At 39.3% G+C, this 23,885-nt stretch overlaps 1 protein-coding gene across 2 annotated transcripts in view; it reads left to right on the top strand.

Moving 5' to 3' along the window:
• TDRD3 (tudor domain containing 3) overlaps positions 1–23,885 on the top strand; it is a 103,910-nt gene that overhangs the window by 23,993 nt on the left and 56,032 nt on the right. The window contains exons 2-3 of one of the 2 annotated variants that reach the window (XM_082772460.1): positions 16,224–16,308; positions 19,377–19,442. In XM_082772460.1, the coding sequence (XP_082628586.1) occupies positions 16,224–16,308; positions 19,377–19,442 (151 nt within the window). The remainder of the gene's footprint in view (positions 1–16,223; positions 16,309–19,376; positions 19,443–23,885) is intronic. The other variant, XM_082772461.1, reaches the window with a different exon arrangement.

Below are 23,885 nucleotides of genomic sequence, written 5' to 3' on the forward strand. Positions count from 1 at the left end.
TGAGAAATAGGCTTTTTTCCAGAAGGCATTTCATAATCTCCTCTTGTTCTTGTGATACTTCTGTGCTATAGGGTGAGGTGGGGCTCTTATTATATGAAGTGTTTCTCTTTTCTCATTTCGTGTCTTCGATTTATTTATCTGGATTATCTTCATCCATGTTGAAGGATTAGGTTAAAATTGTTGGCTGAAAGTTGGATAACAAGATTACCTGTGAAATGCCTCCTTTTCACTATATGTAAAACCGAATGATTAATACTTGATGCTTTTGTAAATCTGGTGGTAGCAAGAATTCATAAGCTTTAGCCATTGTTACTGCCTCTTCAGATTTTTTCCATGCGAAAATGAGAATTGTAAAACAGGCGAACATTATGTTCTGTAAACAGTTTGATAATTTTTCAGCGGTTTCATAAACAAATGTAATCGGATGACAAGCAACAGCAAACACAAATTTAAGAACGAGGCATGACAAGTTGTGACAAGAAAAAAACACTGTTTTGTCCTGTACGCGTAATATTTCTTCCTTATTTTTTTGGGGAAGTGTGGCTTATATATAGCAGGCACAATTGTTTGTAAGTTATTTTGTGTGAGTGTGGGATAATCAACTGTGTAACAGGATTCGTAAATAGCAGTTCTCCAGAGGGGGGAAAAATTATATATATATTTCCTGTTATTCATTACACCCCATGCACAGTATGATGTAGTATCATGCTGTTGAATAGGGTAGAGAAGGCAACTGTTTTGGCTGTTAATCAAATGTTGTGTTAATAGATGCCTGAAAATGTTCTTTCTTTTTCTTCAGGGCTGGAGTTAGTGCCCAGCTTGGGTGCAGCGCTTCATGAGAAAGATGTGTGGGTGAGGAGAAGGTGATGCAAGGAAAAAGAAGACTGATGAGTAGGGAATGAGAAAACACCATGACCTTCTTGAGAAAGGCTAAAAGGGTTGGGGGCACATGGTTTAAAGAGGGAAGCACAGGAAACCCAATTGTCCTAATACCTAAAAGCTACGTTCTCCTCTCCCAGCTGTCTGTAACGCTTTAAGAGCAGGAAGAGGCAAGGGGTGCTCAAGGGACGTTTGCCTGGCTGCTGCACCTACTCCCACAAAGTATAGTTGGGTAATTTGGCTCAGCTTTTAGAGTTAATGTGGGACATGAGAGACAAATATTGAGGATAAAAATAGTGTTGAGTGGATAAATGATAGTGTGCTGTGGGAGCAGCTGGAAGGCAGCTCTGGAAAAGGGCCTGGGGGTCCTGGTAGACACCAAATTGAACGTGAGTCAGCAGCATGCCCTTGCTGCAAAGGAGGCTGATGGTATTTTTGGCTGCATTTGGCAAAGTAATGCTGGCAGGTGAAGAGGTGATCCTTCCCCTCTAGTCAGCATTGGTGAGGCAGCATTTGGAGTGCCACGTCCAGTTCTGCCCCCCCAGTACAAGAGAGACATGGATGTGCTGGGAAGTATCTCATGTAGGGCCACCAAGATGACAAAGGGCCTGGAGCACCTCTTCTGTGAGGAGAGGTTGGGAGAGCTGGGACTGCTCAGCCTGGAGAAGAGGAGGCTCAGGAGGATCTTGTCTGTGTCTGTAAAGGGAAGGTGCTCCTGAAGGGAGCCCAGGCTGCTCAGACAGGCTGTGGGGTCTCCTCCTTCTGCATCTTCAGAAGTGGCCTGGATGTGATGCTGTTCACCCTGCTGTGGGGGGCCCTGCTTGAGCGAGGTTGGAGCAGAGGCTTTTCAGAGGTCCCTTCCAACCTCAGCCATTCTCTGCTTTGGTGATGCTTTACAGGCTAGGGCATAAATCCCGTATATACAAGTGTAACAGTACTACATTATCATGGAGAACTGTGTGCTTTCAGAAAAACATAATTATATGCTGTACTTTTCTCTTTGGGAATATTGTGAACTGCCAATTTGAAAGCTGTCGTGCCATACCTCGATCATAAAACCAAGGTATCTTATTTGCCTTGTTGTGTGTTATTGTTATTACACCAGATCAACTTAGAGTTTTTCTGCAGTCTTTTGGTTTGGGAATAAGGGCTGTTTAGGTCCACAGGGAGGAGGAGGAAGATAGGAAAGAGAAAGAAATTGAAATTAACCCTTTCCTTGATAAAAGTTCTCTGTATGCTGATGATGAACCTTGTCATCCTTATGGGTTAAATAAAAGTACTGAGAAATAGTGGCTATGCTTGTGTAATTGTTAAATGAACAAAATAAATGGGCAGGTGAGAAAGGGGAGAGTTTCTATGGAGATCCTTGCTTTTACTGACATTGCTAAGCTGAAATCTCAAAACATAAAAGGTTTTGCATTTTTTAAATAGTTTAGATGTTCAAATCTATTAATAATACAGTATTAGTTTTGAGGTCCAAAAAAAAGAAGGTAAAAATATGATTTCAATGATTAGGAAGTATTTCTGAAAACAATTCGTAGACTTCAGAAATTACAAATATTTTAACCATTATTTTACAAGGGAGAAAAATTGGTAATTAACTCATGTTTGCATTTATGTTGGATCTGCTTTTATTTTGTCTGAGTTTTGGTATGGCTAATGGAATTTGTTTTGCTGTTATGTTTCCTGATCAAGTTTTAAAATGTTTCCATTTATTTTGGCAGAGAACAAGTTGTTTTCTGGTAGACTTGGCTTTTTTGTGCAGTGGAATGCCAGAAGCATCGCAGCCTCACTTTGTACCTTGCAATAATAATTTAGCATAAACACTATAATTGCTGTATTTACCTTCATTTCATAATCTAGAAAAACATGGTTATAAATTACATAAATTTAGAAGGCTGTAACATCAGTTTGAGAAAAGAGAAACAGTACTAAATTGATTTAAAAACAAAATAACCAAAGTGGTTCAGGATCTACTGACAAAATATATTGACAAAAATGTGCTTAAGATGCAACCCAAAATTTGACAGCAAGACAATGACTTACAATTCATGTTATTTCATACCCAAATGAAGATTTTATTTTTTAAATCTTGCTGGTAATACGTGATGAACTTGCTACCGTATTTCTCCATATCTTCACTAAAATTTTTTGCTTTCTTCTGTGCTCATCTTGAAGAAGAGAATGGCTTCTGTAGGTGAAGGGGTTCATTGCTTTTCTGTCTGGTCAACTTTTTCAATTAAAGTCATCTGAGAGGGTGATGTTAGTGGTGGAGGGTGCTCTGTGTCACAAAACTGCAGACTTCTGTCATTTAGTCCACTCCGTGGTGGTGAGATCTTAGCTTTTGATGATGATGCTAGATTGGAATAAACGGCCATGTGCCTACTGGATGTTGAGGAAAGCAACCTTTAAATAAACAAACCAAACATACAACCCAGCAAAAATATCAATTGCAAAATTGTATTCAGATTCTTAAAAGTAGTTCTATAACATTTAGAAGTTGTAGTTGTGAATGATTTAAAAAAAATAATAAAATCAATATCAGTAACACCAAGATTCAATTGCCTACATTTATTTATGTGATAGTTTCTTGCAGGTCGGTTTCAGTATTGGAACCATTATTGATTCTCAATTCTTTCCCAAGTCATTAGTTGATGAAAATACATACTAGCTTCCTATACAGTAAATTACCACTTGATCAGTTCTATTGTTCAAGTTGAGATCTGGTCTCGTTTAATTCTTGTCTGGCTTTTTATGGAACGCTGAGCCTTGTAATCAGCTTGGTTACACATACCTGTCAACTCTGCTGTGTGTCTCACAAATGTCAGTGAATCAGGATAGCATGTTGCCACACTTTTATAAGTTTTGAAGACAGTTCAAGTCAGTTCAATGAGTTTTGAACCTTTGCCTCAGCAGAGCTTCAGGTAGAGCACTTCATGCTCCCAGGGAAAAGGCAGAAAACCTCCTGTGCATAAGTGCTGGATGCATTCTGATATCTTTATCTCTTTGTAACAGGGTCAGCAAGTGACTTTTACTTTCTCCTTTACTTAAATGTAAAGTGTGTATGTTAATTATTTGCTAAAAGGATTAATTACCAAATTAACTTAAAGAAGCTAAATAGCTCCAAGGTATGAAAAAAATGGGGGCGGGGGGAGGGAAGGAAATCTGCTGACCTAAAGGTCCAATATCAATATATCTGTGAAATAGTGGTGCATTTCCAGTTGAATTGAAAGTCGTGAAAATAAAAGCAATTATATATCAAAACAAAACATACACAGAAATGAGAGTAAAATGCTTTAACTGAAGGCAGCATAATTTTAGGTTACTTGGAGTTAGAGTAGCTCAGCTGGAAGGGACCAACAAAGATCAGCTAGTCCAACTGCCTGACCGCTTCAGGGCTAACCAAAAGTTAAAGCACATTACTGAGGGCATTTTCCAAATGCCTCTTGAACGCTGACAAGCATGGGGCTTCGACCACCTCCCTAGGAATCCTGTTGCAGTGTCTGACCATCCTCACGGTAATGAAATCATTCCTGGTATCTAGTCTGAACCTCCCCTGGAGTAGTTTAGTGCCATTCTCATTTACAACCAAGACTGTGTTTGCATATTAAAATGTAATGTTTCAGGTAGACTTGCTAATTGGATTGGGTTCTTGAGATAATAGGTTGTTTGGAAGGGGTCCTTAAAGTCATCTTCCTTCAAGCTTTTGCTCTGAGTAAGACTGTAGATCAGGTCAGCTGTAACTTCACCTCGCTGTGTGTTCAGCAAGTCCAAGGGGCTTGCAGCCACTCCAGGGAACCTGTTCCTGTGCTGCACTTTGTGACCTGTGGTGGCAGTTTGCATTGAAAATTAAATAACTCGCTATTTTCTGCAGCATCTGTGACTAAAAGTTATGTACAGCCACGGCGGCACTTAATTCTGGTCAGATTTGTGTGGTTTTCTACTGTTGTCTTGTGTTGATTTGGAAATAGATCCTGGTGTGCTTTGTGTGCTTCGGGCTGCTGCTGAGCCATGAGTTAGTGTCCAGAAAATAACTACGGGACTGTGTTGTTTTCATTAATGGTAACTGAGGTAGAGCTTAGTACTGTGCATGTGGTGGTACAATTGTTTTCTTCTCCATGTGCAATACTTGTCACTTATTAATGTTGAAATCCTCCTGACATCTTGTTGAGTGGTCATAGAGGGCAGTGAGCTTTAGATTTCAGATTCAGATACCTGATCTGACACATACATATGAGACGTGATATATCTCATTAATTAACGCTCAGGGGCAGAGCCCCATTGCATTTATTCCTTTCCTGTACTTCAGTACTTGGCAGAGGATTCCTCCTCCTTCTGGCTTAACCATACAGTTTCTTTAAGACCTTTTGGTGCAGAATCCTATCAAAAGCTGTCTTTACAGCAGTCTTTCCTTCACATCGTCTCTGCCACCTTGCCCTCCTGCTTCTTTTCTTCATCCTGCCCAGAGGTCTGTCTGGCAGCTCTGTGGGGGACGTCTTCCCTCTGCAAGAAGTAGTGTCTTCACGCACATGCTCACAAGCCTACAAATTATGGTCTTCCATGTGGTTTATGCAGGTTTGCACACCAGGGTCTCTAATTTCTAGGATTAAAAGTGATTGCTCCTTTCAAAAACACTGTGCAGCGTTTATGCTGTTTTCTGTTCTTATGGTACAGGTGTTGATTTAAAAAGGTCAGCAGTTTGTATTTGGGCTCTTGTTGAGCTCATGGGCAAACAGTTTTGTTACTGCTGCTGTTGTTCTGAAACCTTTCCTATTGTAATATCAATTTGCTTAGATACACGTTTCAACAGTAACTTTAGTTTGGAAACCTTCCAAGTCTCAGTTGTAGAGATTTGGTTTAGAAATAAAGGGAAACATTCAGCCTGTGCATTACAGCTTGCTTTCTTGATCGTTCCTTCTGCGTGTCAGTCACTTATCAGCCTTGTCATCTGTCAAGCTTCTCGCATCTGCTTTGAACATCTTATTTTGTTGTTACCGTTTATCAAATTAATCCTCCAGAATATTCTTTTGATCACTCTTCGTGCTGCCTTCTTTTAGTTTGTGTGGTTGGCATAATTGACCTCCCTTTTCCTTTGAAGCATGCCTACTAGTTTGTTTTTTACGTGTAAAATTCGCTGCCACGTTACTCTTCTGCCCGAGCCATCAGTAACAACGGCATTGGAATGAAGCTCTGGGAAGCCACAAAAACACGAAGCACATTTTTCATCATGAAATGTTTATTTTCCACAGTTTAATTTTTGATAGTATCTTGAGTATTTTTTTTTTTTTCCTGAGCTCTTGGCTGTTTCTCGAAATTGATAGTAACATTTTCTGTATCTATGGGATTCTGTGTGTAGCTATCTAAAAATGTGCATAGCTCTTCTCTCCGCCGTGTAGTCTTTGTAATAAAAAGCCAGCGTGCAGCCACGGGAGCGGAACAAGTTCCCAGCGTGACCCAGACACTCCCAGCCTTACCGACGTGGTGGGGAAGTAAGTGATTTCGGTGTCTGCGTTGTGCTGTGACCCAGGGTTTCCTCTGGGTTGGGGCACGGGGTTTGATGCTTCCAGTAAAGAAAGTTATGCTCTCTGTCTCCTGTGTTCAGGAGGGACTGAACAAATGGAAACAGGCTTGTGTGAGAGAGGCAAAAGCTCCTTCTAGGCTGATGCTAAGCAGCTGGTGGTTGGGGGGAAGGAAATTCTGTTGGCTTTTCATCCCCAATTCTTTATTTGGGGGAAAATCCCATTGTTTTTCATCCTTTCAGACCACTTAATTCCCTAATTCCTACAAAGCGCTTCGGATTTTGACATGTTTAATATGAAACGTTTATATGGCGTTGGATCATTTTTAATGTAAACCAACTGTCAAAGCATTGCTCAATAGCTTTTGCTATTGTTACAGAGCTGAAAATAAAGTAGCTGTTTACTTAAGTTTATATAAGCCTGGAGGGCAGTTACTTTTGGTGTATACTTTAAAATTGCATTAACAGCACTTCCAGTATATCACAAATAATACCTTGAAAGCGCAGTCATAACATTTATTAAAAGTTACCGCATGCATATCAGGCAACCTGGTAGTTTTTATCCTGTGCTTCAGTGATTTCTCAGCTCTTCGATTCTCCCCCGCATACAAATGCCAGCTACAAGAGATGAGCATTGCAGCATTCACCGGAGGCCGTCTGGTCGGAGCTTTTTGGAAGCGCAGAGAAGTAAATCCAGCAGCTGCACAGCTCTGTCAGAGAGGATCCTGCTTAGTAGCCTCCTGTCTGCTCATGTGGGCTCACCGTACCCGTGTACCCTTTCCCAATGGGTTTCCTGGAGAAGGACAGTGGACATCCCAAGTCCAGCCCCTCACAGAATGGGGTGATGCAGCTTGCTCTGGCTTCTGCCATCCCTGACTCTTGCTCAGGGCTTTACGGGTGGTTATTTGGTGTTTGCCTGTTGATAACTGAGGTTAAAAAAGGGGAGTTGATTCTGGTCTTCAGTTTTGTTTTCATGGTTTACACAAGATGTGGCATATGAAATAGAGGATTAAGTCTGTCTTTTTTTTTTTTTTTTGATGGTTTTGTCATTGGTGATGAGTAACGAAGGTGTTGCAGGTGTTGCTTGGTTTTAAGTTTCAATAAACCACAAAGTTAAGTTAACTTTTCTGTTGTGAAATGCTTGTGAAAAATGTCATGCCAGTCTCATAACAGAATTTTGAACCTTTTTATGTCTTAAGAAATTGATTTGCATTCCCTGCAGTAGTAATTTCAGAGAAGAAAACAGACGTGGGAGAAGCATAATGCCACAGACAGGACACTATGGGACATGCTATTATAAATACTTCGTTAATGCAAGTGTTAAAGTGTTTTAAGGTGTGTGTTCTCTGTTGTGGAATAATTGTAGAATGGGTTGGAAGGGACCTTAAAGATTGTCTAACTCCAACCCCCTGCCATGGGCAGGGATGCCACCCACCAGACCAGGTTGGCCAGGGCCCCATCCAGCCTGGCCTTGAGCACCTTCAGGGATGGGGCATCCACAGCTTCTCTGGGCAGCCTGTGCCAGGGCCTCACCACCCTCTGAGTGAAGAATTTTCTCCTAATGTCTAATTTGAACCTACCCTCTTTCAGTTTAAGACCATTCTCCTTTGGTCTGTCATTGTTTACTCAAGTGAAGAGTCCTTTTCCATCCTTTTTATAAGTCCCCTTTAACTACTGTAAGGCTGCAGTGGGGTCTCCCTGGGCCCTTCTCTTCTCCAGGCTGCACAGCCCCAGCTCTCTCAGCCTTTCTTCATAGGAGAGGTGCTCCAGCCCTCTGATCGTCTTTGTGGCCCTCCTCTGGACCTGCTCTAACAGCTCCACATCTTTCTTGTGCTGGAGTCCCCAAACCTGGATGCAGTAGAGTGTGCTGAAAACTTGTTTTTTGTACTTCACTTCTGGAAAAGCAATTTTAGGGAGGCTGTCAGGAAAATACATGTGCCAGTAATAAAGAAGAGGAATTATGTGTGGGTCTGGGCAGGCATGAGGGGAGTGATGGACTCGTCAGGCCAACTGCTAATGGACTAATGCTTCTGTGGTTGCGTGTCCATCGTGTTCATGAATAATTCTGAAACTTGTCAGTGGTTAATGAAGCTTTGGTATAAAATTAGTCCTTGTCTTTTGGAAAATGGATGAGAAGCTGGGTTAGTGACGGTGCCTGGTATTGCCTGTGTTTAGGACTGTAAGGATCCGAAGCTGTTGGTCTTTATCTTGTTTTTTATCCTGGTCTTTGTCCAGCCTTCTAGGGTGGGAGCAATTTAGGATGAAGTTACAATATTGATATTGCTTAAAGCACTTTGGTTATTTTATTTTATTTTTCCTTTCCCTGGGCTCTTGAGCATTTGCTAGGCTTTCTTTAGGCCACAGTTTCACCGACAAAATAGGTTTCACTCCAAGGTAATTAACTTGTGCTTGCTTCCCTACACGAGGAAAGGAAGCTGGGGGGAACCGAGGGCAGATATTTTGGTTTTACTATGTAATGTTTAAAAACAATTCCCCCCCCGCCCCGCCAAGTAACCAAAACAGCGCTTGCATTTTTAAGTTCTAATAATACATGGTCTTTCTTAGCAAATGTTTTAATATAAAGTCAAGTGTCATAGGCATAGGAGGGAGATTTAAGCTTTAAATTTTGTCAGCAAAATGCGTGTGTGATGACTGGAGGTTGAGAATGCGTTTCTTATGAATGTCTTGCTGAGGTGTTGGCTTGACCTGGGCTGGAGAGTTGGAAACAGCACTTAAAAAAGCAGGACAAGCCCAAGAGTGAAAAAGTAGGAAGCTTGGAGACATGGTTAGTTGCATGGGGAACTCAGGTGTTGACTTGGCTCTGCAGCAGTTTTATGCATGTCAGTAATATTTTAAAAACAGACTTGGTGTCTGTTCATCTAAATAATGATCTAATTGCAGCCAAACTTCTGTAATTCTCAGCTTTCTGGATGATGTAAATAAGTGGAATTATGACAGCAAATACTTAAAACGTTTTCTTTTTAATAGTGATATAATACAGTCTGTTCTGACTTTTCTTTTTATCTTTAAGGAGTAAAACAGGGAAATGATCTAGATTAAGTTCCTGTAAGGCAGCTATGAAACTGCATGGACCGGACTAGAAAGAATGGCTACAGGATGGTTCACCGCCAAAATAAGAGGCATCTTCTAGGTCAGATTTTATTTGATACTGTTGTTAAGCACCTGGGTGATGGAGCATGACGCTCTGGGCTTAAACGCAAGATAAAGCTCCTTAGGAATGCAAAGCTGTTAGTGATCAGGGTTAGGACTCAAAGTAATATTAACAAGTGGGAGGGGTGATGGGAGAATAAAACACGCCTGGCTAGCTGTGATCATCTCTGTATGTACAAGATACAGAGCAATGTGAGGGAGGGAAGAAGTCTTTGAACGTGATCTTTGAAAAAAGCAATGGCATAGTCTTTTCCCCACAGATGTGGAGAAAACAAGAGGGAACAGCAGGTGATGCAGCGGGGTTAGATGTTGGGAAACTGTCACTGTCATGGGTGTCTGAATAGTAATCGTAAAATTGCCAGGAATGTCACTGACACTACAGTGGAGGTTATTTGTCATTACTGACAGACGTTTGCCTTGCGGAGAAAGAAAGAAGTCGTCGGCCCTGATTTTGGCAGAATGTTTGAACCCTTTCAAACCTTCCCCGTTCTTCACCTTTTAGGTTCTGTTTTATTTTCACTGGTAGTTTGCATAATACTACACCATCCTTTCAACTTCTGAGTGTTTTATTTAAAGAAAGAAGAACGTCAATTGCTTTCCCAGTGTTGTTATGCAGGTTATGGGGCAAGAAGAAGCCTGATTTTTAAATCTGATTTTCATGTTTACCATAATAACGTTTCAAAATGTGTTTTGTAATTTTTTTAAACAGCTTTAATGATAGTCCCTCAATAAAATTTGTAGTACTGTGGTCTAATTCCTTTATACAACCGAAATTCAGCAGAACACTTTGAAACCCTGTCAAAAGAGTACTACAAATCTAAAATAGCTAGTGTAAGATGTAGTGCTCTGCTGTGGAGCAATAGTGGCACCCAGTGGTGGTCTCCCACAAGTGCATTAAATTGCACTTGGCTTTGTGAAAATTGTTCTCTCATCGCTCGTGGTGCGATGAGAAAGTATGAGAAATGTGAATGCTCTCTACAAATATTGTTGGTTTAAGAGATTACCTTGTAGGTGGCATGATTGTATAAATCTGTTTTCTGTGGGAAGGAATGGAAGGAACATTCTGATTTTTGTGTACACACACATAGAAAATAGCAATGTTACATTTACATATAATGAAACTTCGGGATTGTTTCATGTGACTGACAGAACTACAAGAAATACTGGTAAGGCAGTTTGCATTTTCTGCTAATGTCACAGTGGTTTTATGAAGAGGAGTGAATCTGATATAGGTGAATTTTATACAGCATGTTTATTGATGTTATTTTCCCTTATTTGTTTCCCTAAAGAAAGTTTCTCCTTTAATAAAACATTAATTGTAGAGATGATAGGAGGAAAATACACTTTTCTAGAAATCCTCTGTAATGCAGTACAGGAAAAGGATTGAAGGTAGCTGAAGATTTTTGGTTGACCATGAACTGTGAATTGCAAATAGCAAACCCAGCATTTCAAGAAAGCTGCTTGTGCATTAGGAAAGTTGCATATTAGGTGGATTTAATTTTAGAATAAAGCTTTTAAATTAAACATTGTAAAACTTCTGTGTGTGCACATGCACATGTATGGGCACAGAGTATTTGATCCAGCAGTACAGAGCAGGCAAGCAAAAATGCATTTTACTTGATACCAGGGATTGCTTTTATGCAGGTGGTAATAGTGTAGCCATAACAAATCTGTCTGTGCAGGGCATGTCAGGTGTGATTTGTTCCTGATGAAGTAAAGCAGAGGATAAAATGAGATAGCTAGAGATGCAGTTGTGACTGGTACTACAGAATTACAGCCCCCAGCAATGGGAAATATCAAAAAGGAGAATGGATATTTGTAACATGGGAAAGAAAGGGGGCTGTTAGGGTGATACCGTGCTTGGAACGAAGGAGTCAGAATATGTTTTTCTGTGTGTTAGGGAGAATTACTGAAACTATTTTTTGTAGGAGCTTATAGCGAACATTTTGACAGAAAAATTGCAGATTTGGGTTTATATGTGAATGGTTCACATGGAAAATGCTGATGCATTACGAATGGCTTGTTTAATAATAGTGTGGGTACAGCGCTCATCCCGAGGTGTAAGAACAGGTGCTTTTAGTTTAAAGAGGAGATGCTCTTCTGACGAAAGCTGTTGCTAAGAGGATTGCACTGCTGCATGTCTCAGATGAGCCGATCTGGATGTGTGGGGGAGGAATATGTGAGACAAATATCCCTCAGGTTTCGGCAAACATAATGTGGAAGAATCACAGTAGAAGCATTTATTTTCCTCTCCCTGCTGTGTTTCCTCTCTCTTCTGGTCTCCTCTCCCAAGAGAATGATCCATGGATAAACATCTCAGCTGTATGAAGCAGCTTGGAGCCCATTCGATTGTAAACTGATTTTATTTCTTATTTTTTAATATGTATTAACGTTTGAAAGCCCCAAAATCCCTGTGTGACTCATACAGCATTACTTGGCACAATTCCTTTGAAATCAATACAATTGTCTGCATTACCTCAGTTTATAGCTTCGGAGGCTGTACAAGCCTTGTGAGTACTTTTTCCTTAGAAACCAAAAGTTGTCGCAATTTATGCTATTACCGTTACCAGTTCCTTAAAAAACTCAGTGATTTACACGTGTGCACACACCCGCACACACAATTTCCTCAAAAACAGTGTTAGCTTATTTAAGCGTATGGTGGATAGAGCCAAAACTCAAGCTGCCAGCTGGAAGCTAGTTGCCTCCTTTTAAGCCTTTCAGTCTCATCACCCAGGATAGTGTTATCTGCATTGCATGTGAAGGAAATAATTTGTCTCCTTGCTGTCAGTGTAAGATGTCAGTGGCCAGCTGCTGGCTAGCCTTTTACTTTTTAAAAGGCTTTGTGACTCTCGGCTTTTTTCACTCCACACTTCGTGGTCATTTATTTCACTGTTCTTTTACCTGCTCCTTCTCCTTAAGCAAATTTGTGTAATTCTGAAATGCTTCTTCAGGGGAAATCCCAAGGGAATTTCTTCTGAAGGAGGTGGTGGTACCAGCAGCATTCATGTGCTGGGTTGTTCCTGGTGCCCCCTTCCCTTTCAAAGCAAAGGGAGAAGAAACGTCTCGGGCTGGAGGTGTGCAGAGCAGGGATTAGCCAGGGCACTGAGTTCACCAGCAGGTTCCAGCAGGGTGAGACAGTTCATGGATGGATTAGGATTGCCTCCCAGCCCTGGGCGGTAGAAATGCATTGGGTTAGTGTAATAGGATCACTTCGTCGTTCCCCCTGCATTATCTGGGGTTGCTGTAGGTCGTGGTATTTTGCAAAATGTGCAGAACAGGTAACGTGGGTGCAGGCAATGAGTCACTGAGCTCCAGGGCTGTTCTCTTTGACTTCTGAGGAATTTTTCTCTGATTCTGGGTTTGGTTCAGGTTCAGATTTTCTTCTTTTCTATAATAGAGTGAACAAAAAGACCAAGTGACCTTTTGCTATAAAGGTCCTACCTACAGCACATTACATACCCATTAAGCACGTTACCCATCACATACCCATCACGGCACATTAAGAGCAGATTGAAAAGGAAACTCTCTTTCCTCTGGAGTCTGGAAAAATAATTTCAGACTTTATAATCCATACATTTTGAGGATTATGCTTACTGAAGGGCTAATTTTGCCTGTTGTAACTCCCTTTTAATGCTTGAGAAATATGGATATATGTTTTCCTGTACAACTGCATCTACTTTAAAATAAAAAATTCTTAGAAATACTCCTTTTATTTATTTTAAATGAAATAATTTCTGGACCTGTAGCAGGAAATATTCAAAACTAAAATGTAGCTAGTTCTTACAGGAGATAAAACAGAGGGTAAGGAGAACAAATTCTTTTATCTTAAGTAAGAGCTTTCTGCAAAAATTTGAAGAAAACCTAGATGTGCATTTGGAGTACTGTCTGTATAAAGCAGTCCATAAGAGAGTTACTAGGGCAAAGTAGGAAAGATTGGCCTGACATACCCTAGTTCCAGGCTTCTATCAAGGTAGGAGAAATGTATGTTTTGATTACTTAGTGTGTACAGCCTTTCTGGTTACAATTTGTTCCCTACGCAGTTCCTGACCATTTATTTCTTGTGGTATCTGCACTTCTTTCTCCCTGTTGCACAGAAGCAACACCTGAAAAGCTTCCAGTTCAGAAATTTTCTTCTGTGTCTGTTGAAGTTCTTCAATATAGTTTTGCAGAGATAATTACTGATTTGATCTTTCTTCTTGAAAGTAATTTTGCTCCTGAGAATTGTTCTCATGTATTTAATTTATTTTTTCAATAATGAATACCTGTATAGTTTAGGGTGGTGGTTCTTTGCTTTTAAAATATCACCCCACTTTGATGATGATAGAGCTTATTTTTTATTTTTTTAAATTTTTTAACTATTTAAAAAACTGTGCTTTTAACTCATGCTTTTGCTGAAAAGCTGTGGTGCTTGCTTTATCAGGGTAGCAGATGTCTGCAGATGTCATTTGGTTATAGGTTGGTGCCTCTGTAACTCTGATGGAGGTTTCAGTCAGGTGTGGGCAATGTGTCTCCAAAATGCTGTTGCTTAAACTAGTGTAAGTCAAAAATGAAAGGCCTTTTCTGCTGTTTGTGTGTATTTATCTTTCCTGGCTCAAAACAGCCCTCTGAAGTAATGAGACAAACTAACTGCTAAGTTATAAACTGAAAATTTGGACTAAAGCAGAGTGGGATTTTATCAGCACTGTTTCAGTCTTCACTTTGAAGTGAGAAATTGCAGCATGACTCAGCAGCGAATTTTATGATGGCAGAAGTAATCAATTTTATCCCATCTCGGGAAAATTTAATTCTGGGTCAGATTGTTGTTTACTCGCTAAAAATATATATACTTTTTCTTGCTGGAAAATGTTAGTGCCTACATCTAAGTACAAGACTGTAGCTCATAACAGAATTGCAGTTCTGCTAGTTTCAGCAGAAACTGAAGAATTACTTAATTTGCAGAGGAGGAGGAATGTTTCCACATCTTGTCTCGAATTCAGCTCGTGGGTTTTATATTCCCAGCCTGGTACAGCTGATATTCAACTTTGTACTGAAGATAACAGGAGGTAAACTTGTATCTCCTGTGCTGTTTCTCTCTCTAGAAGTCTGTTGTAATTACTCAAGGCTTCCAGTGTGGTTTACAGGGTCCTCCCTCTAGGACATACCTGTTGTAGTTTCCCCTGGCAGAGTGGGAATTGTGTCCCACTTTACGCCTACTCCAGCTAATGAGGTCCGTCTGCTAATCCCAGGTAGGAATTGCCACTTCGTGTCTTCCCAGACGGCAATACGTGAGATCCAAGACACTGCTGAGAAATCCTATGTTCCTGCGCAGGCTAACAAATCCTGCCACCTTATTATTCTCAAGTGTGTGCCTTCTATATGTAAAATCAGATTGTTTCTTTCACGTTGTTACATATGCGTGTGTTTTTTCTCTCCACCCTCCCTCTTTAGTGCCTTTTTTTTTTTTTTTTTTGGTGGTATTCTGTTCCCTCAGGACTTGCTAGATGTCAGTGTCTGACGGGAACAGCTAGTTCCTCTCAGGTGTCTGGGTTAGAGCTCAGCTGGGATCATTAATTAGTCTGGCAACGCTGTCAGGGCTGGAGCTGTTCCTGTTAGCTGGGCTAGAACTAAAAAGGTCTATCGATTCTTCCTTCACATGTTTATATTAGAGTTATATGTTACACCTGGATGTTGCTTTCTTTAAGTATTTCTTGAAGTACTCTGGAGTGCATATTTCTAATATTTATTAAAGCATATTAAGCTTTCTTTCATACATCTTGTGTTGTTCTTTGAGAAATGGTGGTTTCTTGTTAGGTAGTTAGTATGAGAATATAATTTGGGCAAGTACTGTGTTTCAGGTTCAGTTTCTAGCAATTATCAATTATTGAGTGATTGCTGTGATGTTTAAAGGAAAACTAAGTGCCCTGCAGAGAAAACAGATAGCCAGCTATGTAAGAATGAAAGCAGGGGCTTGAAATAAGTGAGGCAAGATAAATAACAAATATCACAATTTCTGACCGCTCGAGTTGAGCTAAAAACATCTTTGCTAAGTGTTTTTGGAAGTCATAATAGGTCACAGAATCACAGAATTGTAGGGGTTGGAAGGGACCTCGAGACATCGTCAGCCCTTCTGAATTTATTAGCCAAATCCCTTTGTAATGGATTAACTTCCTTAGTTTTCAGATGAACAAATTTTATTTATTAATTGTATTGGATGGTGGTGTTGTATTGCTCAGCCTTTGAGCGTTTAACTGTGTCATCATGCTCTTTAGAAACAGATGTGGTTTGTTTCTTTTTGTTTTTGTTTTGTTTTGTTTTGCTTGATATTTTTTTTTCCTTACAAATTCATGTGTATGTCACTATAATACTGGGTAATGTAAAGAAAGAGGTTGATTTTTTTTTTTTTTTTAAACCAGGTTCCTGTAATCTTGGTTGTGGGTATGTGTTGAAAATAGTTGCTGTTATTTTTTGAAAAGAAAAAATGATTCTCTTAATCTTACCTCAGTATAATGGAACTGACTACATGAAGTCTTTTTCTAAGTAGTTGTTTAAGCTGTGCTTCATTAGCATAGAAAATAGAAGCTAACAATAATCTTTACCTGCAAAACAAATGTTTGACTGTTATATAAATAATGTGATATTCTAATATATATATATATTTTTTTTTCTTCTTTAACAGGTATCTTTCAGATGAAGGAATCGAAGCTTGTATAAGTTCATCTGAAAAAGTCAATACAAATGACATTATCCTAGTTGCCCTTAATGTAAGTTATGATTGTGAACTTTTTTTCTGACAAATCATGCTAAAAACAATATATCTAAAGGGTCAGGTATAAGTGTGTGAGGCTAATTAAATATACAGTTGTCTGTGTGATTTATGTAAAGGACAAGGTGCCTTCCTCCCTCCTGGCATATATGAATTATTTCTTAATTTTATGTGGATGTGACCTCTATTCCAAACTGTGAAACCTGGGGGGAGAAAAATGAACACACTTTGTAGTAGGAAAATATTTTTTTTTCAAATTTAAATCTGAAGTCAAAGTGCAAGCAATAATAAAATCAGGACTGCTATGTATGGACATGAGCATGAAATTACAGTGCAAGCTATTAGTTTGGGATGAGTAAAAGATCCTTAGTTTGACTTCTGGGCATGCTGTTCTTTAAAGCATGCAATGTGTACATTTTTATGTAACTACAAACAGTTGCTGGATTTACTGTAGAAATCTGGATTGGTCGTAATTATTTCTGCTGACAAGGAAATTCACAAATAAGTACTGTGTTTCCAGCTTGTTTGATGGATAATCAAAATCACAATAAAACAAAAATGTTATGCCAGTGTTCAAAGCCAGTTTAATTGGTTATCAATGTTTTTTCATTGTCAGTTGTTTTGATGCCCAGAAGATTAAGTTGCCTGTTGGGTAAGTTAGGGGAAAGTGGTGTGGCTTGAAAGACAGGATAAAAGTGAGTTTTAGATTCCATCTCTCAAAAACTGACACCTCTCATTAACTGTTAGAGTAATTTTGGACAAAAGAAACCAAGAAAGAAGCCAGTTTAGGTGTTTTTGTGAATTGCCGAAATAAGTATGAAATGGACATAAACATTCCTTCAGTTCTTCAAATGGTTTTATTTTGTATAAGATCTTGCAACAGACTTGAAGTGTTTTCCCCTTCCTGCTGCTGTGGTTGCAAAGCATCTTGCTGGAGACTTGTCAATTGTATGGATACGGAACATTACAGAACAGTTTATAGAAGTTTGTGTGCTATTCAGAGATAAATAACTGACAGATGACAGATTGGTTTCATCATGTGGGCTCAGATTGAAAACCAAATGTGCTTTTTTATCGCTCTATGGCTGTGTTTTGCAATAGAAAACAATTTGAGCATCTATCTGCTCTTTTACTGTATTCACTCTGAATATCTGCAGAGCATCCCTACAATTATTCTTACTCTCTACAGGATGCCAGTGTTACTCAGCCAAAAAAAAATGGAATGAAGCACTTGCTTGCAGCATTTTACATGCTAAAATATAGTGCTACTCAGTTCTAGATACAGTAGTTCATTGGCATGTGTTAATGGCAAGTTAGTATAAGTTCTAGTAGCAATTCTGCTTAGCCCTTCTTCTTTAGAAGGAAGCGTTTGTGACCTGAATAAATAAGCAGCTTCAATATAGGAATCTGCAGCAGCATGTTCTGTTTTAAACAAAATTATTTCAAGCCAAGGAATTTAGAAAACCTAAGTGTTTTTGTCTGCACTCCTGTTTTTTTGTTTGTCTTTTTTAGTCTTAAGAAATGTAAGTGCACTATAGAATCATTAAGATTCATATAGAAGAGACCTCCAAGATAATCTGGTCCAACCATTCCCCTACCACCACTATCACCCACTAGACCATGTCCCTAAGCACCACGTCCAACCTCTTCCTTAAACACCCCCAGGGACAGTGATGCCACCACCTCCCTGGGCAACCTGTTTCAATGCCTGACTGCTTTCTCTAAGAAAAAATATGTCGTAATTTCCAACCTGAACCTCCCCTGGCACAACTTGAGGCCATTCTCTCTAGTCCTAACACTAGTTACCTGTGGGAAGAGGCCAACCCACAGCTCCCCACAGCTTCCTTTCAGGTATTTGTAGAGAGCAATAAAGTCTCCCCTGAGCCTTCTCTTCTCCATACTAAACAACTCCAGTTCCTTCAGCCTCTCTTTATAGGACTTGTGTTCCAGGCCCTTCACCAGTTTCATAGCCCTGCTCTGGATGTGCTCCAGGGCCTCAATGTACTGAGGGGCCCAAAAGTGAACACAGTACTCAAACTGCGGCCTCACCAGAGCAGAGTGTAGGGGAATAATCACCTCCCTGGCCCTGCTGGCTACACTATTCCTGATACAAGCCAGGATGCCGTTGGCCTTCTTGGCCACCTGGGCACACTGGTGGCTCATGTTCAGGCGAGCATCAACCAGCACCCCCAGATCCTTTTCCTCTGCACAGCTTTTGAGCCACTCTGCACCAAGCCTGTAGCGTTGCATGGGGCTGTCGTGGCCAAAGTGCAGGACCCAGCACTTAGCCATGTTGAACCTCCCATTGGCCTCTGCCCATTGATCCAACCTGTCCAGGTCCCTATGCAAAAACTTGATGTGTAAAGTTTAATTAGTTTTTACTCCATTTCATATTTTAACATGCTGCACATATAAGCCATCCAGGCTATCCTTTTGTCATGCATCATCCTGATTGATATGCTTGTCCAAACTGTGGTTAGGGGAAGGTGTTTTTGTAGAGATTTGTTCCTTTGATCATATGAGTTCTTCAGTTAAATACCATCAACAGCTGTGTTGCATAGTTGCTGAATAATGTCACATAGCTGTTTACCTCACTTCCAAAAGAAATAATCAGGCAGACATTTAAGGTGAAAAGCATTTAATAGAAATGTGATGTAGACTTTTACTCTAGGTTTAATTGCAGAAATGTTCCCAACCTTTGATGATGGATTTGTATGTGTAAAAACACAAAAATTAAAAATGCTTTTCTCTTAAGTGCCAGATGAAAAAGGAAGAAGTTTGCCTGTATTAAACATCAGAGTTGAGTCTAATAAGTAAGCATTACTTAGTCATTTCTTTTCAACAATTAAAAGCATTTTTAACTATCTTTGAAAATGTGTTGAAAATTACTTTAAGTAGTTGATTTTTTTTCATCTTATATGGAGGGTTAGAGGTTAGAGGGACTTTTTTAATAGTGTACAAGTGATTGGCAGGATAGAAGAAATGCACTTTTTGCTTTTTATAATACCTTTTTTTAAAATGGGATATTTTAGGTTAATATTCTCTTGTCTTCTCTGTTAATTTCAGACAGATTTAAGAACTATTGGCAAGAAATTCCTCCCCAGTGACATCAATGGTGGAAAGGTGGAAAAGGTAGACAATATTATTTCACTTCTTTTGTTGTGATTTCTGTGTGATGACAGACTGCTGCACTGCGTTAGTCTGTTTTTGTCATTATTCAACATACAAATGAAACCAATATTTGAGTGCATTATACAATAAATATATTTACATTAGTTTGCTCACTATGCTTTATAATGAAGACTTTTTACTTCTGAACTTTGAAATGCTCAAATAAACATGAACGATCCTAACAACTTCCTTTTCGCTCAGAAACAGTTGAACCTCTTTGATCTTGACATAGTATCAAAAGTTCTTTTTTTTTTTTTTCTTTATTCTTGTGAGTGCAGCAAAGCAGGTTAGGAATAAAGGAAAGTAGTTGTATAATTATGATACACAATGATAAATGTTGATACTGTCTTCACAATATCCACAGATAAACACGATTAAGGTTATAAACTTTGTAATTTACCTGTGGTTGTGCAGCTTATGGGTTATGTGGATAAACCATGTCAGATGATGCAATGCTTTATATTCCACAGGTAGTATTATATTCAAAGTTTAGATATGCCATATTTTTGACATATACACTGTATGTTTAGATAAAAATTGAATTTGACCTCATTGGTATACCCTTCCTGTTTTCTTCCTTGCATTCATTTAAGAGAGTGGATAAATGAAGGAGTTTTTATTTTAAAGCTAGTGGTAGTTCTCCATTCAAATCATTATCCCTAATTTCCCAGTATTGATGATCTGTATTTTTGATGTGAAGGTTCTTGAGAAACATATTTCATTACTGTTGAAATTCACTATAGCAATAAATCAAGGCAGCATTCTTTTGAGAAAGCAAGATTGATGAGAGAGGCTGTTTAAGAGCTGTTTGGATTTATTTCTGTTGATGCTATTGTCCGAATGGGGTGGTGACTGATATACCACAAGCTTCTGGAACAACAACAGAGGAACATCATTGTCAGCTATGAAAAGCCCACTTGAGAGATACCATGCTTGGGTGATAGTTCATAGTGGTTAGCCAGACAGCAGTCCATGCATGAAACCCATTACTTATTAAAACAACTTTCTGGAAGAAGTATTATTAATTTTATTTCTTACTATATGGAACTGTTTTTGCAAGTGCTACTTCTAAATATTATCCTTTTTTTTTTTTTCCTTTTTCCCAAGGTGTTAGTTTATGAATTAATTCTGATAGATTGTTTACCTTTTTATGATTTGGAATAACATACCGTTAAAGATATTTCAGTGCTTAAAGCTTTTTTTTTTTTTTCCACCTAGAAAAATGAAAAAAAAATAAATCTAGGCTTTTTCTTATATCTGTGATTTGAATATTTTTCTTCCCTGTCAGCATTCTGTTTTTGAAGTATGGAAAACAAATAAAATACTTCTCATCATCTGTTTTTACACTGTTCATTTTGCAGTTGCTTAATTGAGTATTACTGAATTCTGCACTTCATATCCTGTAGTATTGACAAAATCTAAACATATTTGGTTAAATACTTCAACGAGGTCAAGTGCAATGCTCTGTACCTGGTCAGGGCAATCCCAGGGACAAATAACATGCTGGGCAGGGAATGGATTGAGAGCAGCCCAGGTGAGAAAGACGTAGGGGTGTTGGTTGCTGAAGGGCCAGAGCAGGTGATACGTGCTTGCAGCCCAGAAAGCAGGCCGCATCAAAAGAAGCGTGGCCAGCAGGTTGAGGGAGGTGATTGTCCCCCTCTGCTCTACTTTTATGAGACCCCTCCTAGGATACTGGGTTCAGCTCTGGGACCCCCGGCATAAGAAGTACGTGGACATAGTAGGTATGTCCTATAGGACATGGGCCTAGTAATGAGTCCAGGGGAGTCAAGAATGACAGTGGGGCTGGAGCACTTCAGTGAAGACAGGCTGAGGGAGTGAGTTGGGATTGTTCAACCTGGAGAAGAGCAGGCACCAGGGAGACCTTATAGCGGCCTTCCAGTACCTGTAGGGGGCCCATAAGAAAGATGGGTAAGGACTCTTTACTCTGAGGTGTTGTGATAGTACAAGGGGTAACAGTTTTAAGCTAGAAAAGGGCAAATTTAGTTAATATGAGGGTAAATTTTTTTTACTATGAGGGTGGTGAGGCACTGGAACAGGTTGCTGAGAGAAGTTGTGGATGCCCCATCTCTGGAAGTGTTCAAGGCCAGTCTGGATGGGGCTTTGAGCAATCTGGTCTGGTGGGAGGAATCCCTGCCCATGGCAGGGGGTCTGGAACTATATCTGTAAGGTGGCTTCCAATCCAAACCATTTTATGATGAATATAATTCTCCAAGTATTGTTGGGTGCATTATAATGCTTTTCATATTTAGGTTTGCTATTTTAGTTTCCAACTGAAACATTTTCAGTTGGAAGTGATTTTTATAGTTTTTTTTTTTTTTTTTTTTCTCCACAGTTGAATTACTGTTGGGTTTCTTTAGAGGTAATTGTTCAGCTGTTTACTTGAGAATATACCTAGTAACTTCTCCATTTTAGTGCCAGTAGAGGCTATGGAACAGATCATCCTGAGTGCCATCAGGCAGAACATACATGACAGCCAGGTGTTCAGGCCCAGTCACCATGGCTTTATGAAAGGCAGGTCTTGCTTGATGTACATGATCTGCTTCTAGGGCAAGGTGACATGCTTAGTAGATGAGGAATAGGCTGTGGGTGTTGTTTATTTAGGCTTTCCTAAAGCTTTTGACACAGTTTCCCACAGCATCTTTCTGGAGAAGCTGGCTGCTCATGGCTTGGATGGTTGTACTCTTAACTGGGTAAAAAACTGTCTGGGTGGCCAGGCCCAAAGTGTTGTTGTGAATGGAGTTAAATCCAGCTGGAGGCCAGTCACTAGCAGTTTCTCCAGGGCTCAGTACTGGGGCCAATTCTACTTAATATGTTTTTCAATGATCTGGACGAGGGGATCAAGTGCATTCTTAGTACAAGTTTACTGATAACACCAAGTTGGGTGGGAGTGCTGATTTGCTTGAGGGTAGGAGGGCTATGACACCTATGCAATTTAATTACTAACAGAAAACATAGGCTTGATATTAGTTTATTGTAAAATCATTTCTGAGGCTATTCAAGGTAGGCAATGTGTATGGTGTCTTGTAGTCATCGGACCTGTAAAAAAAGAATGTAAAGTTCATGTACTTATGTACATTGCCCAGAGCTCCAAATGTTGGATGGCATATTCATAAAAGGTCTCTTCACTTAATGTTGTTCGTTTAGAATTCCAGTGAGAAATACAAGAGTGAACTTTTTTAGATTAGCAGTTTTGACTAAACAAACAATTTTAAGTGTGTTGCAGACATAGGAAATACTGGAAATAATGTTTTTTGACCTTGTCTTTTGGAGTGCTTCAGATCGCAAAGTAAAAAGCAAGTCACTGCACTTGGATGACAAGACTTAGAGTGCTGTTCTTGCAAAAGATGTTGGAAATTATGCATTTTTTGGTAGATTGTAGGAAAAACTTACAAGTGTGACCTTTATGCTTGGAGATGTTTTGTTGATTTGTGAAAAATTTATTATATTTTAAAAGATGAGTGTGTGTGTGTGTGTGTGTGTGTGGGGAAGAGTGGTTGGTGATTGTTTTTATGTTGACTTACTGAGCTAGAGGATAAGCAACTAATTTGTAGATCAACAGGCTTTTAATTGAAGGTTATCCAGTGTATGTTCAGAACCAAAATTGTCCACTGAAAAAGGAAAAGAGTGATAAAAGGGAAGTAATGATTAGGGAGAGTAATGATGTGATTTCAATGATTTAAAATCCAGACTCATGGATTTCAGTATAAAAGAAGCTCTTAAATTAAATATTTAACAAAGAGATAAATGATTTTATTTTATTTTTTCCTAGCTTGATACTTTGCCTCCATTTTCAGTATGGATATTCTAACTTCTGTGGCAAAATAAGGAAGGTGTATGGAAGTTGTGATTACTGTGTCTAAGTAAGCAAAAGTTACGTGTATAAAATGTGAAATCACATATTTAGGGACTGACAGTCCTGCTGTAGGCTTAGAACTCCCTCATTTGGGAGTCAATGCAGAGGAGAGAAACTTGGTTATAGAAGTTGGTGTTGCCTGTAAACAGTGCAATGCGGCTGCGAAAAGGAAAGTGGAATAAAGATGAGATACTGCGAGTACAAGGGAGTATTACTAGGATAAGTGGGAAGTGGAAAGGAAAGTATGTTTCCAGGCAGCAAACTTGGAATCAGGGAGGAGGTACAGAGTTCGTAAGCATATCAGAAAGAAGGAAGTAATAAAAGAGGAGTAAGATTAGTTTAAATTGGAAGAGAATTTTTGGTGGAGAAATTGATTTAAACTACTCAAATCTAGATTAAAAACTGAAAAAAAAGATGCTTAATAATCAGTGCAATAATATTCTGGAACATCTCTTCCCTGTAGCAGTTAAGTGTTTTTTTTTTTTTTTTTTGTTTTGTTTTTTTTTTAATGCATCTGTCATTGTTGTTAG

Source organism: Aythya marila (genome assembly GCF_965140915.1).
Source record: "Aythya marila genome assembly, chromosome: 1".
Classification (NCBI taxonomy): domain Eukaryota; kingdom Metazoa; phylum Chordata; class Aves; order Anseriformes; family Anatidae; genus Aythya; species Aythya marila.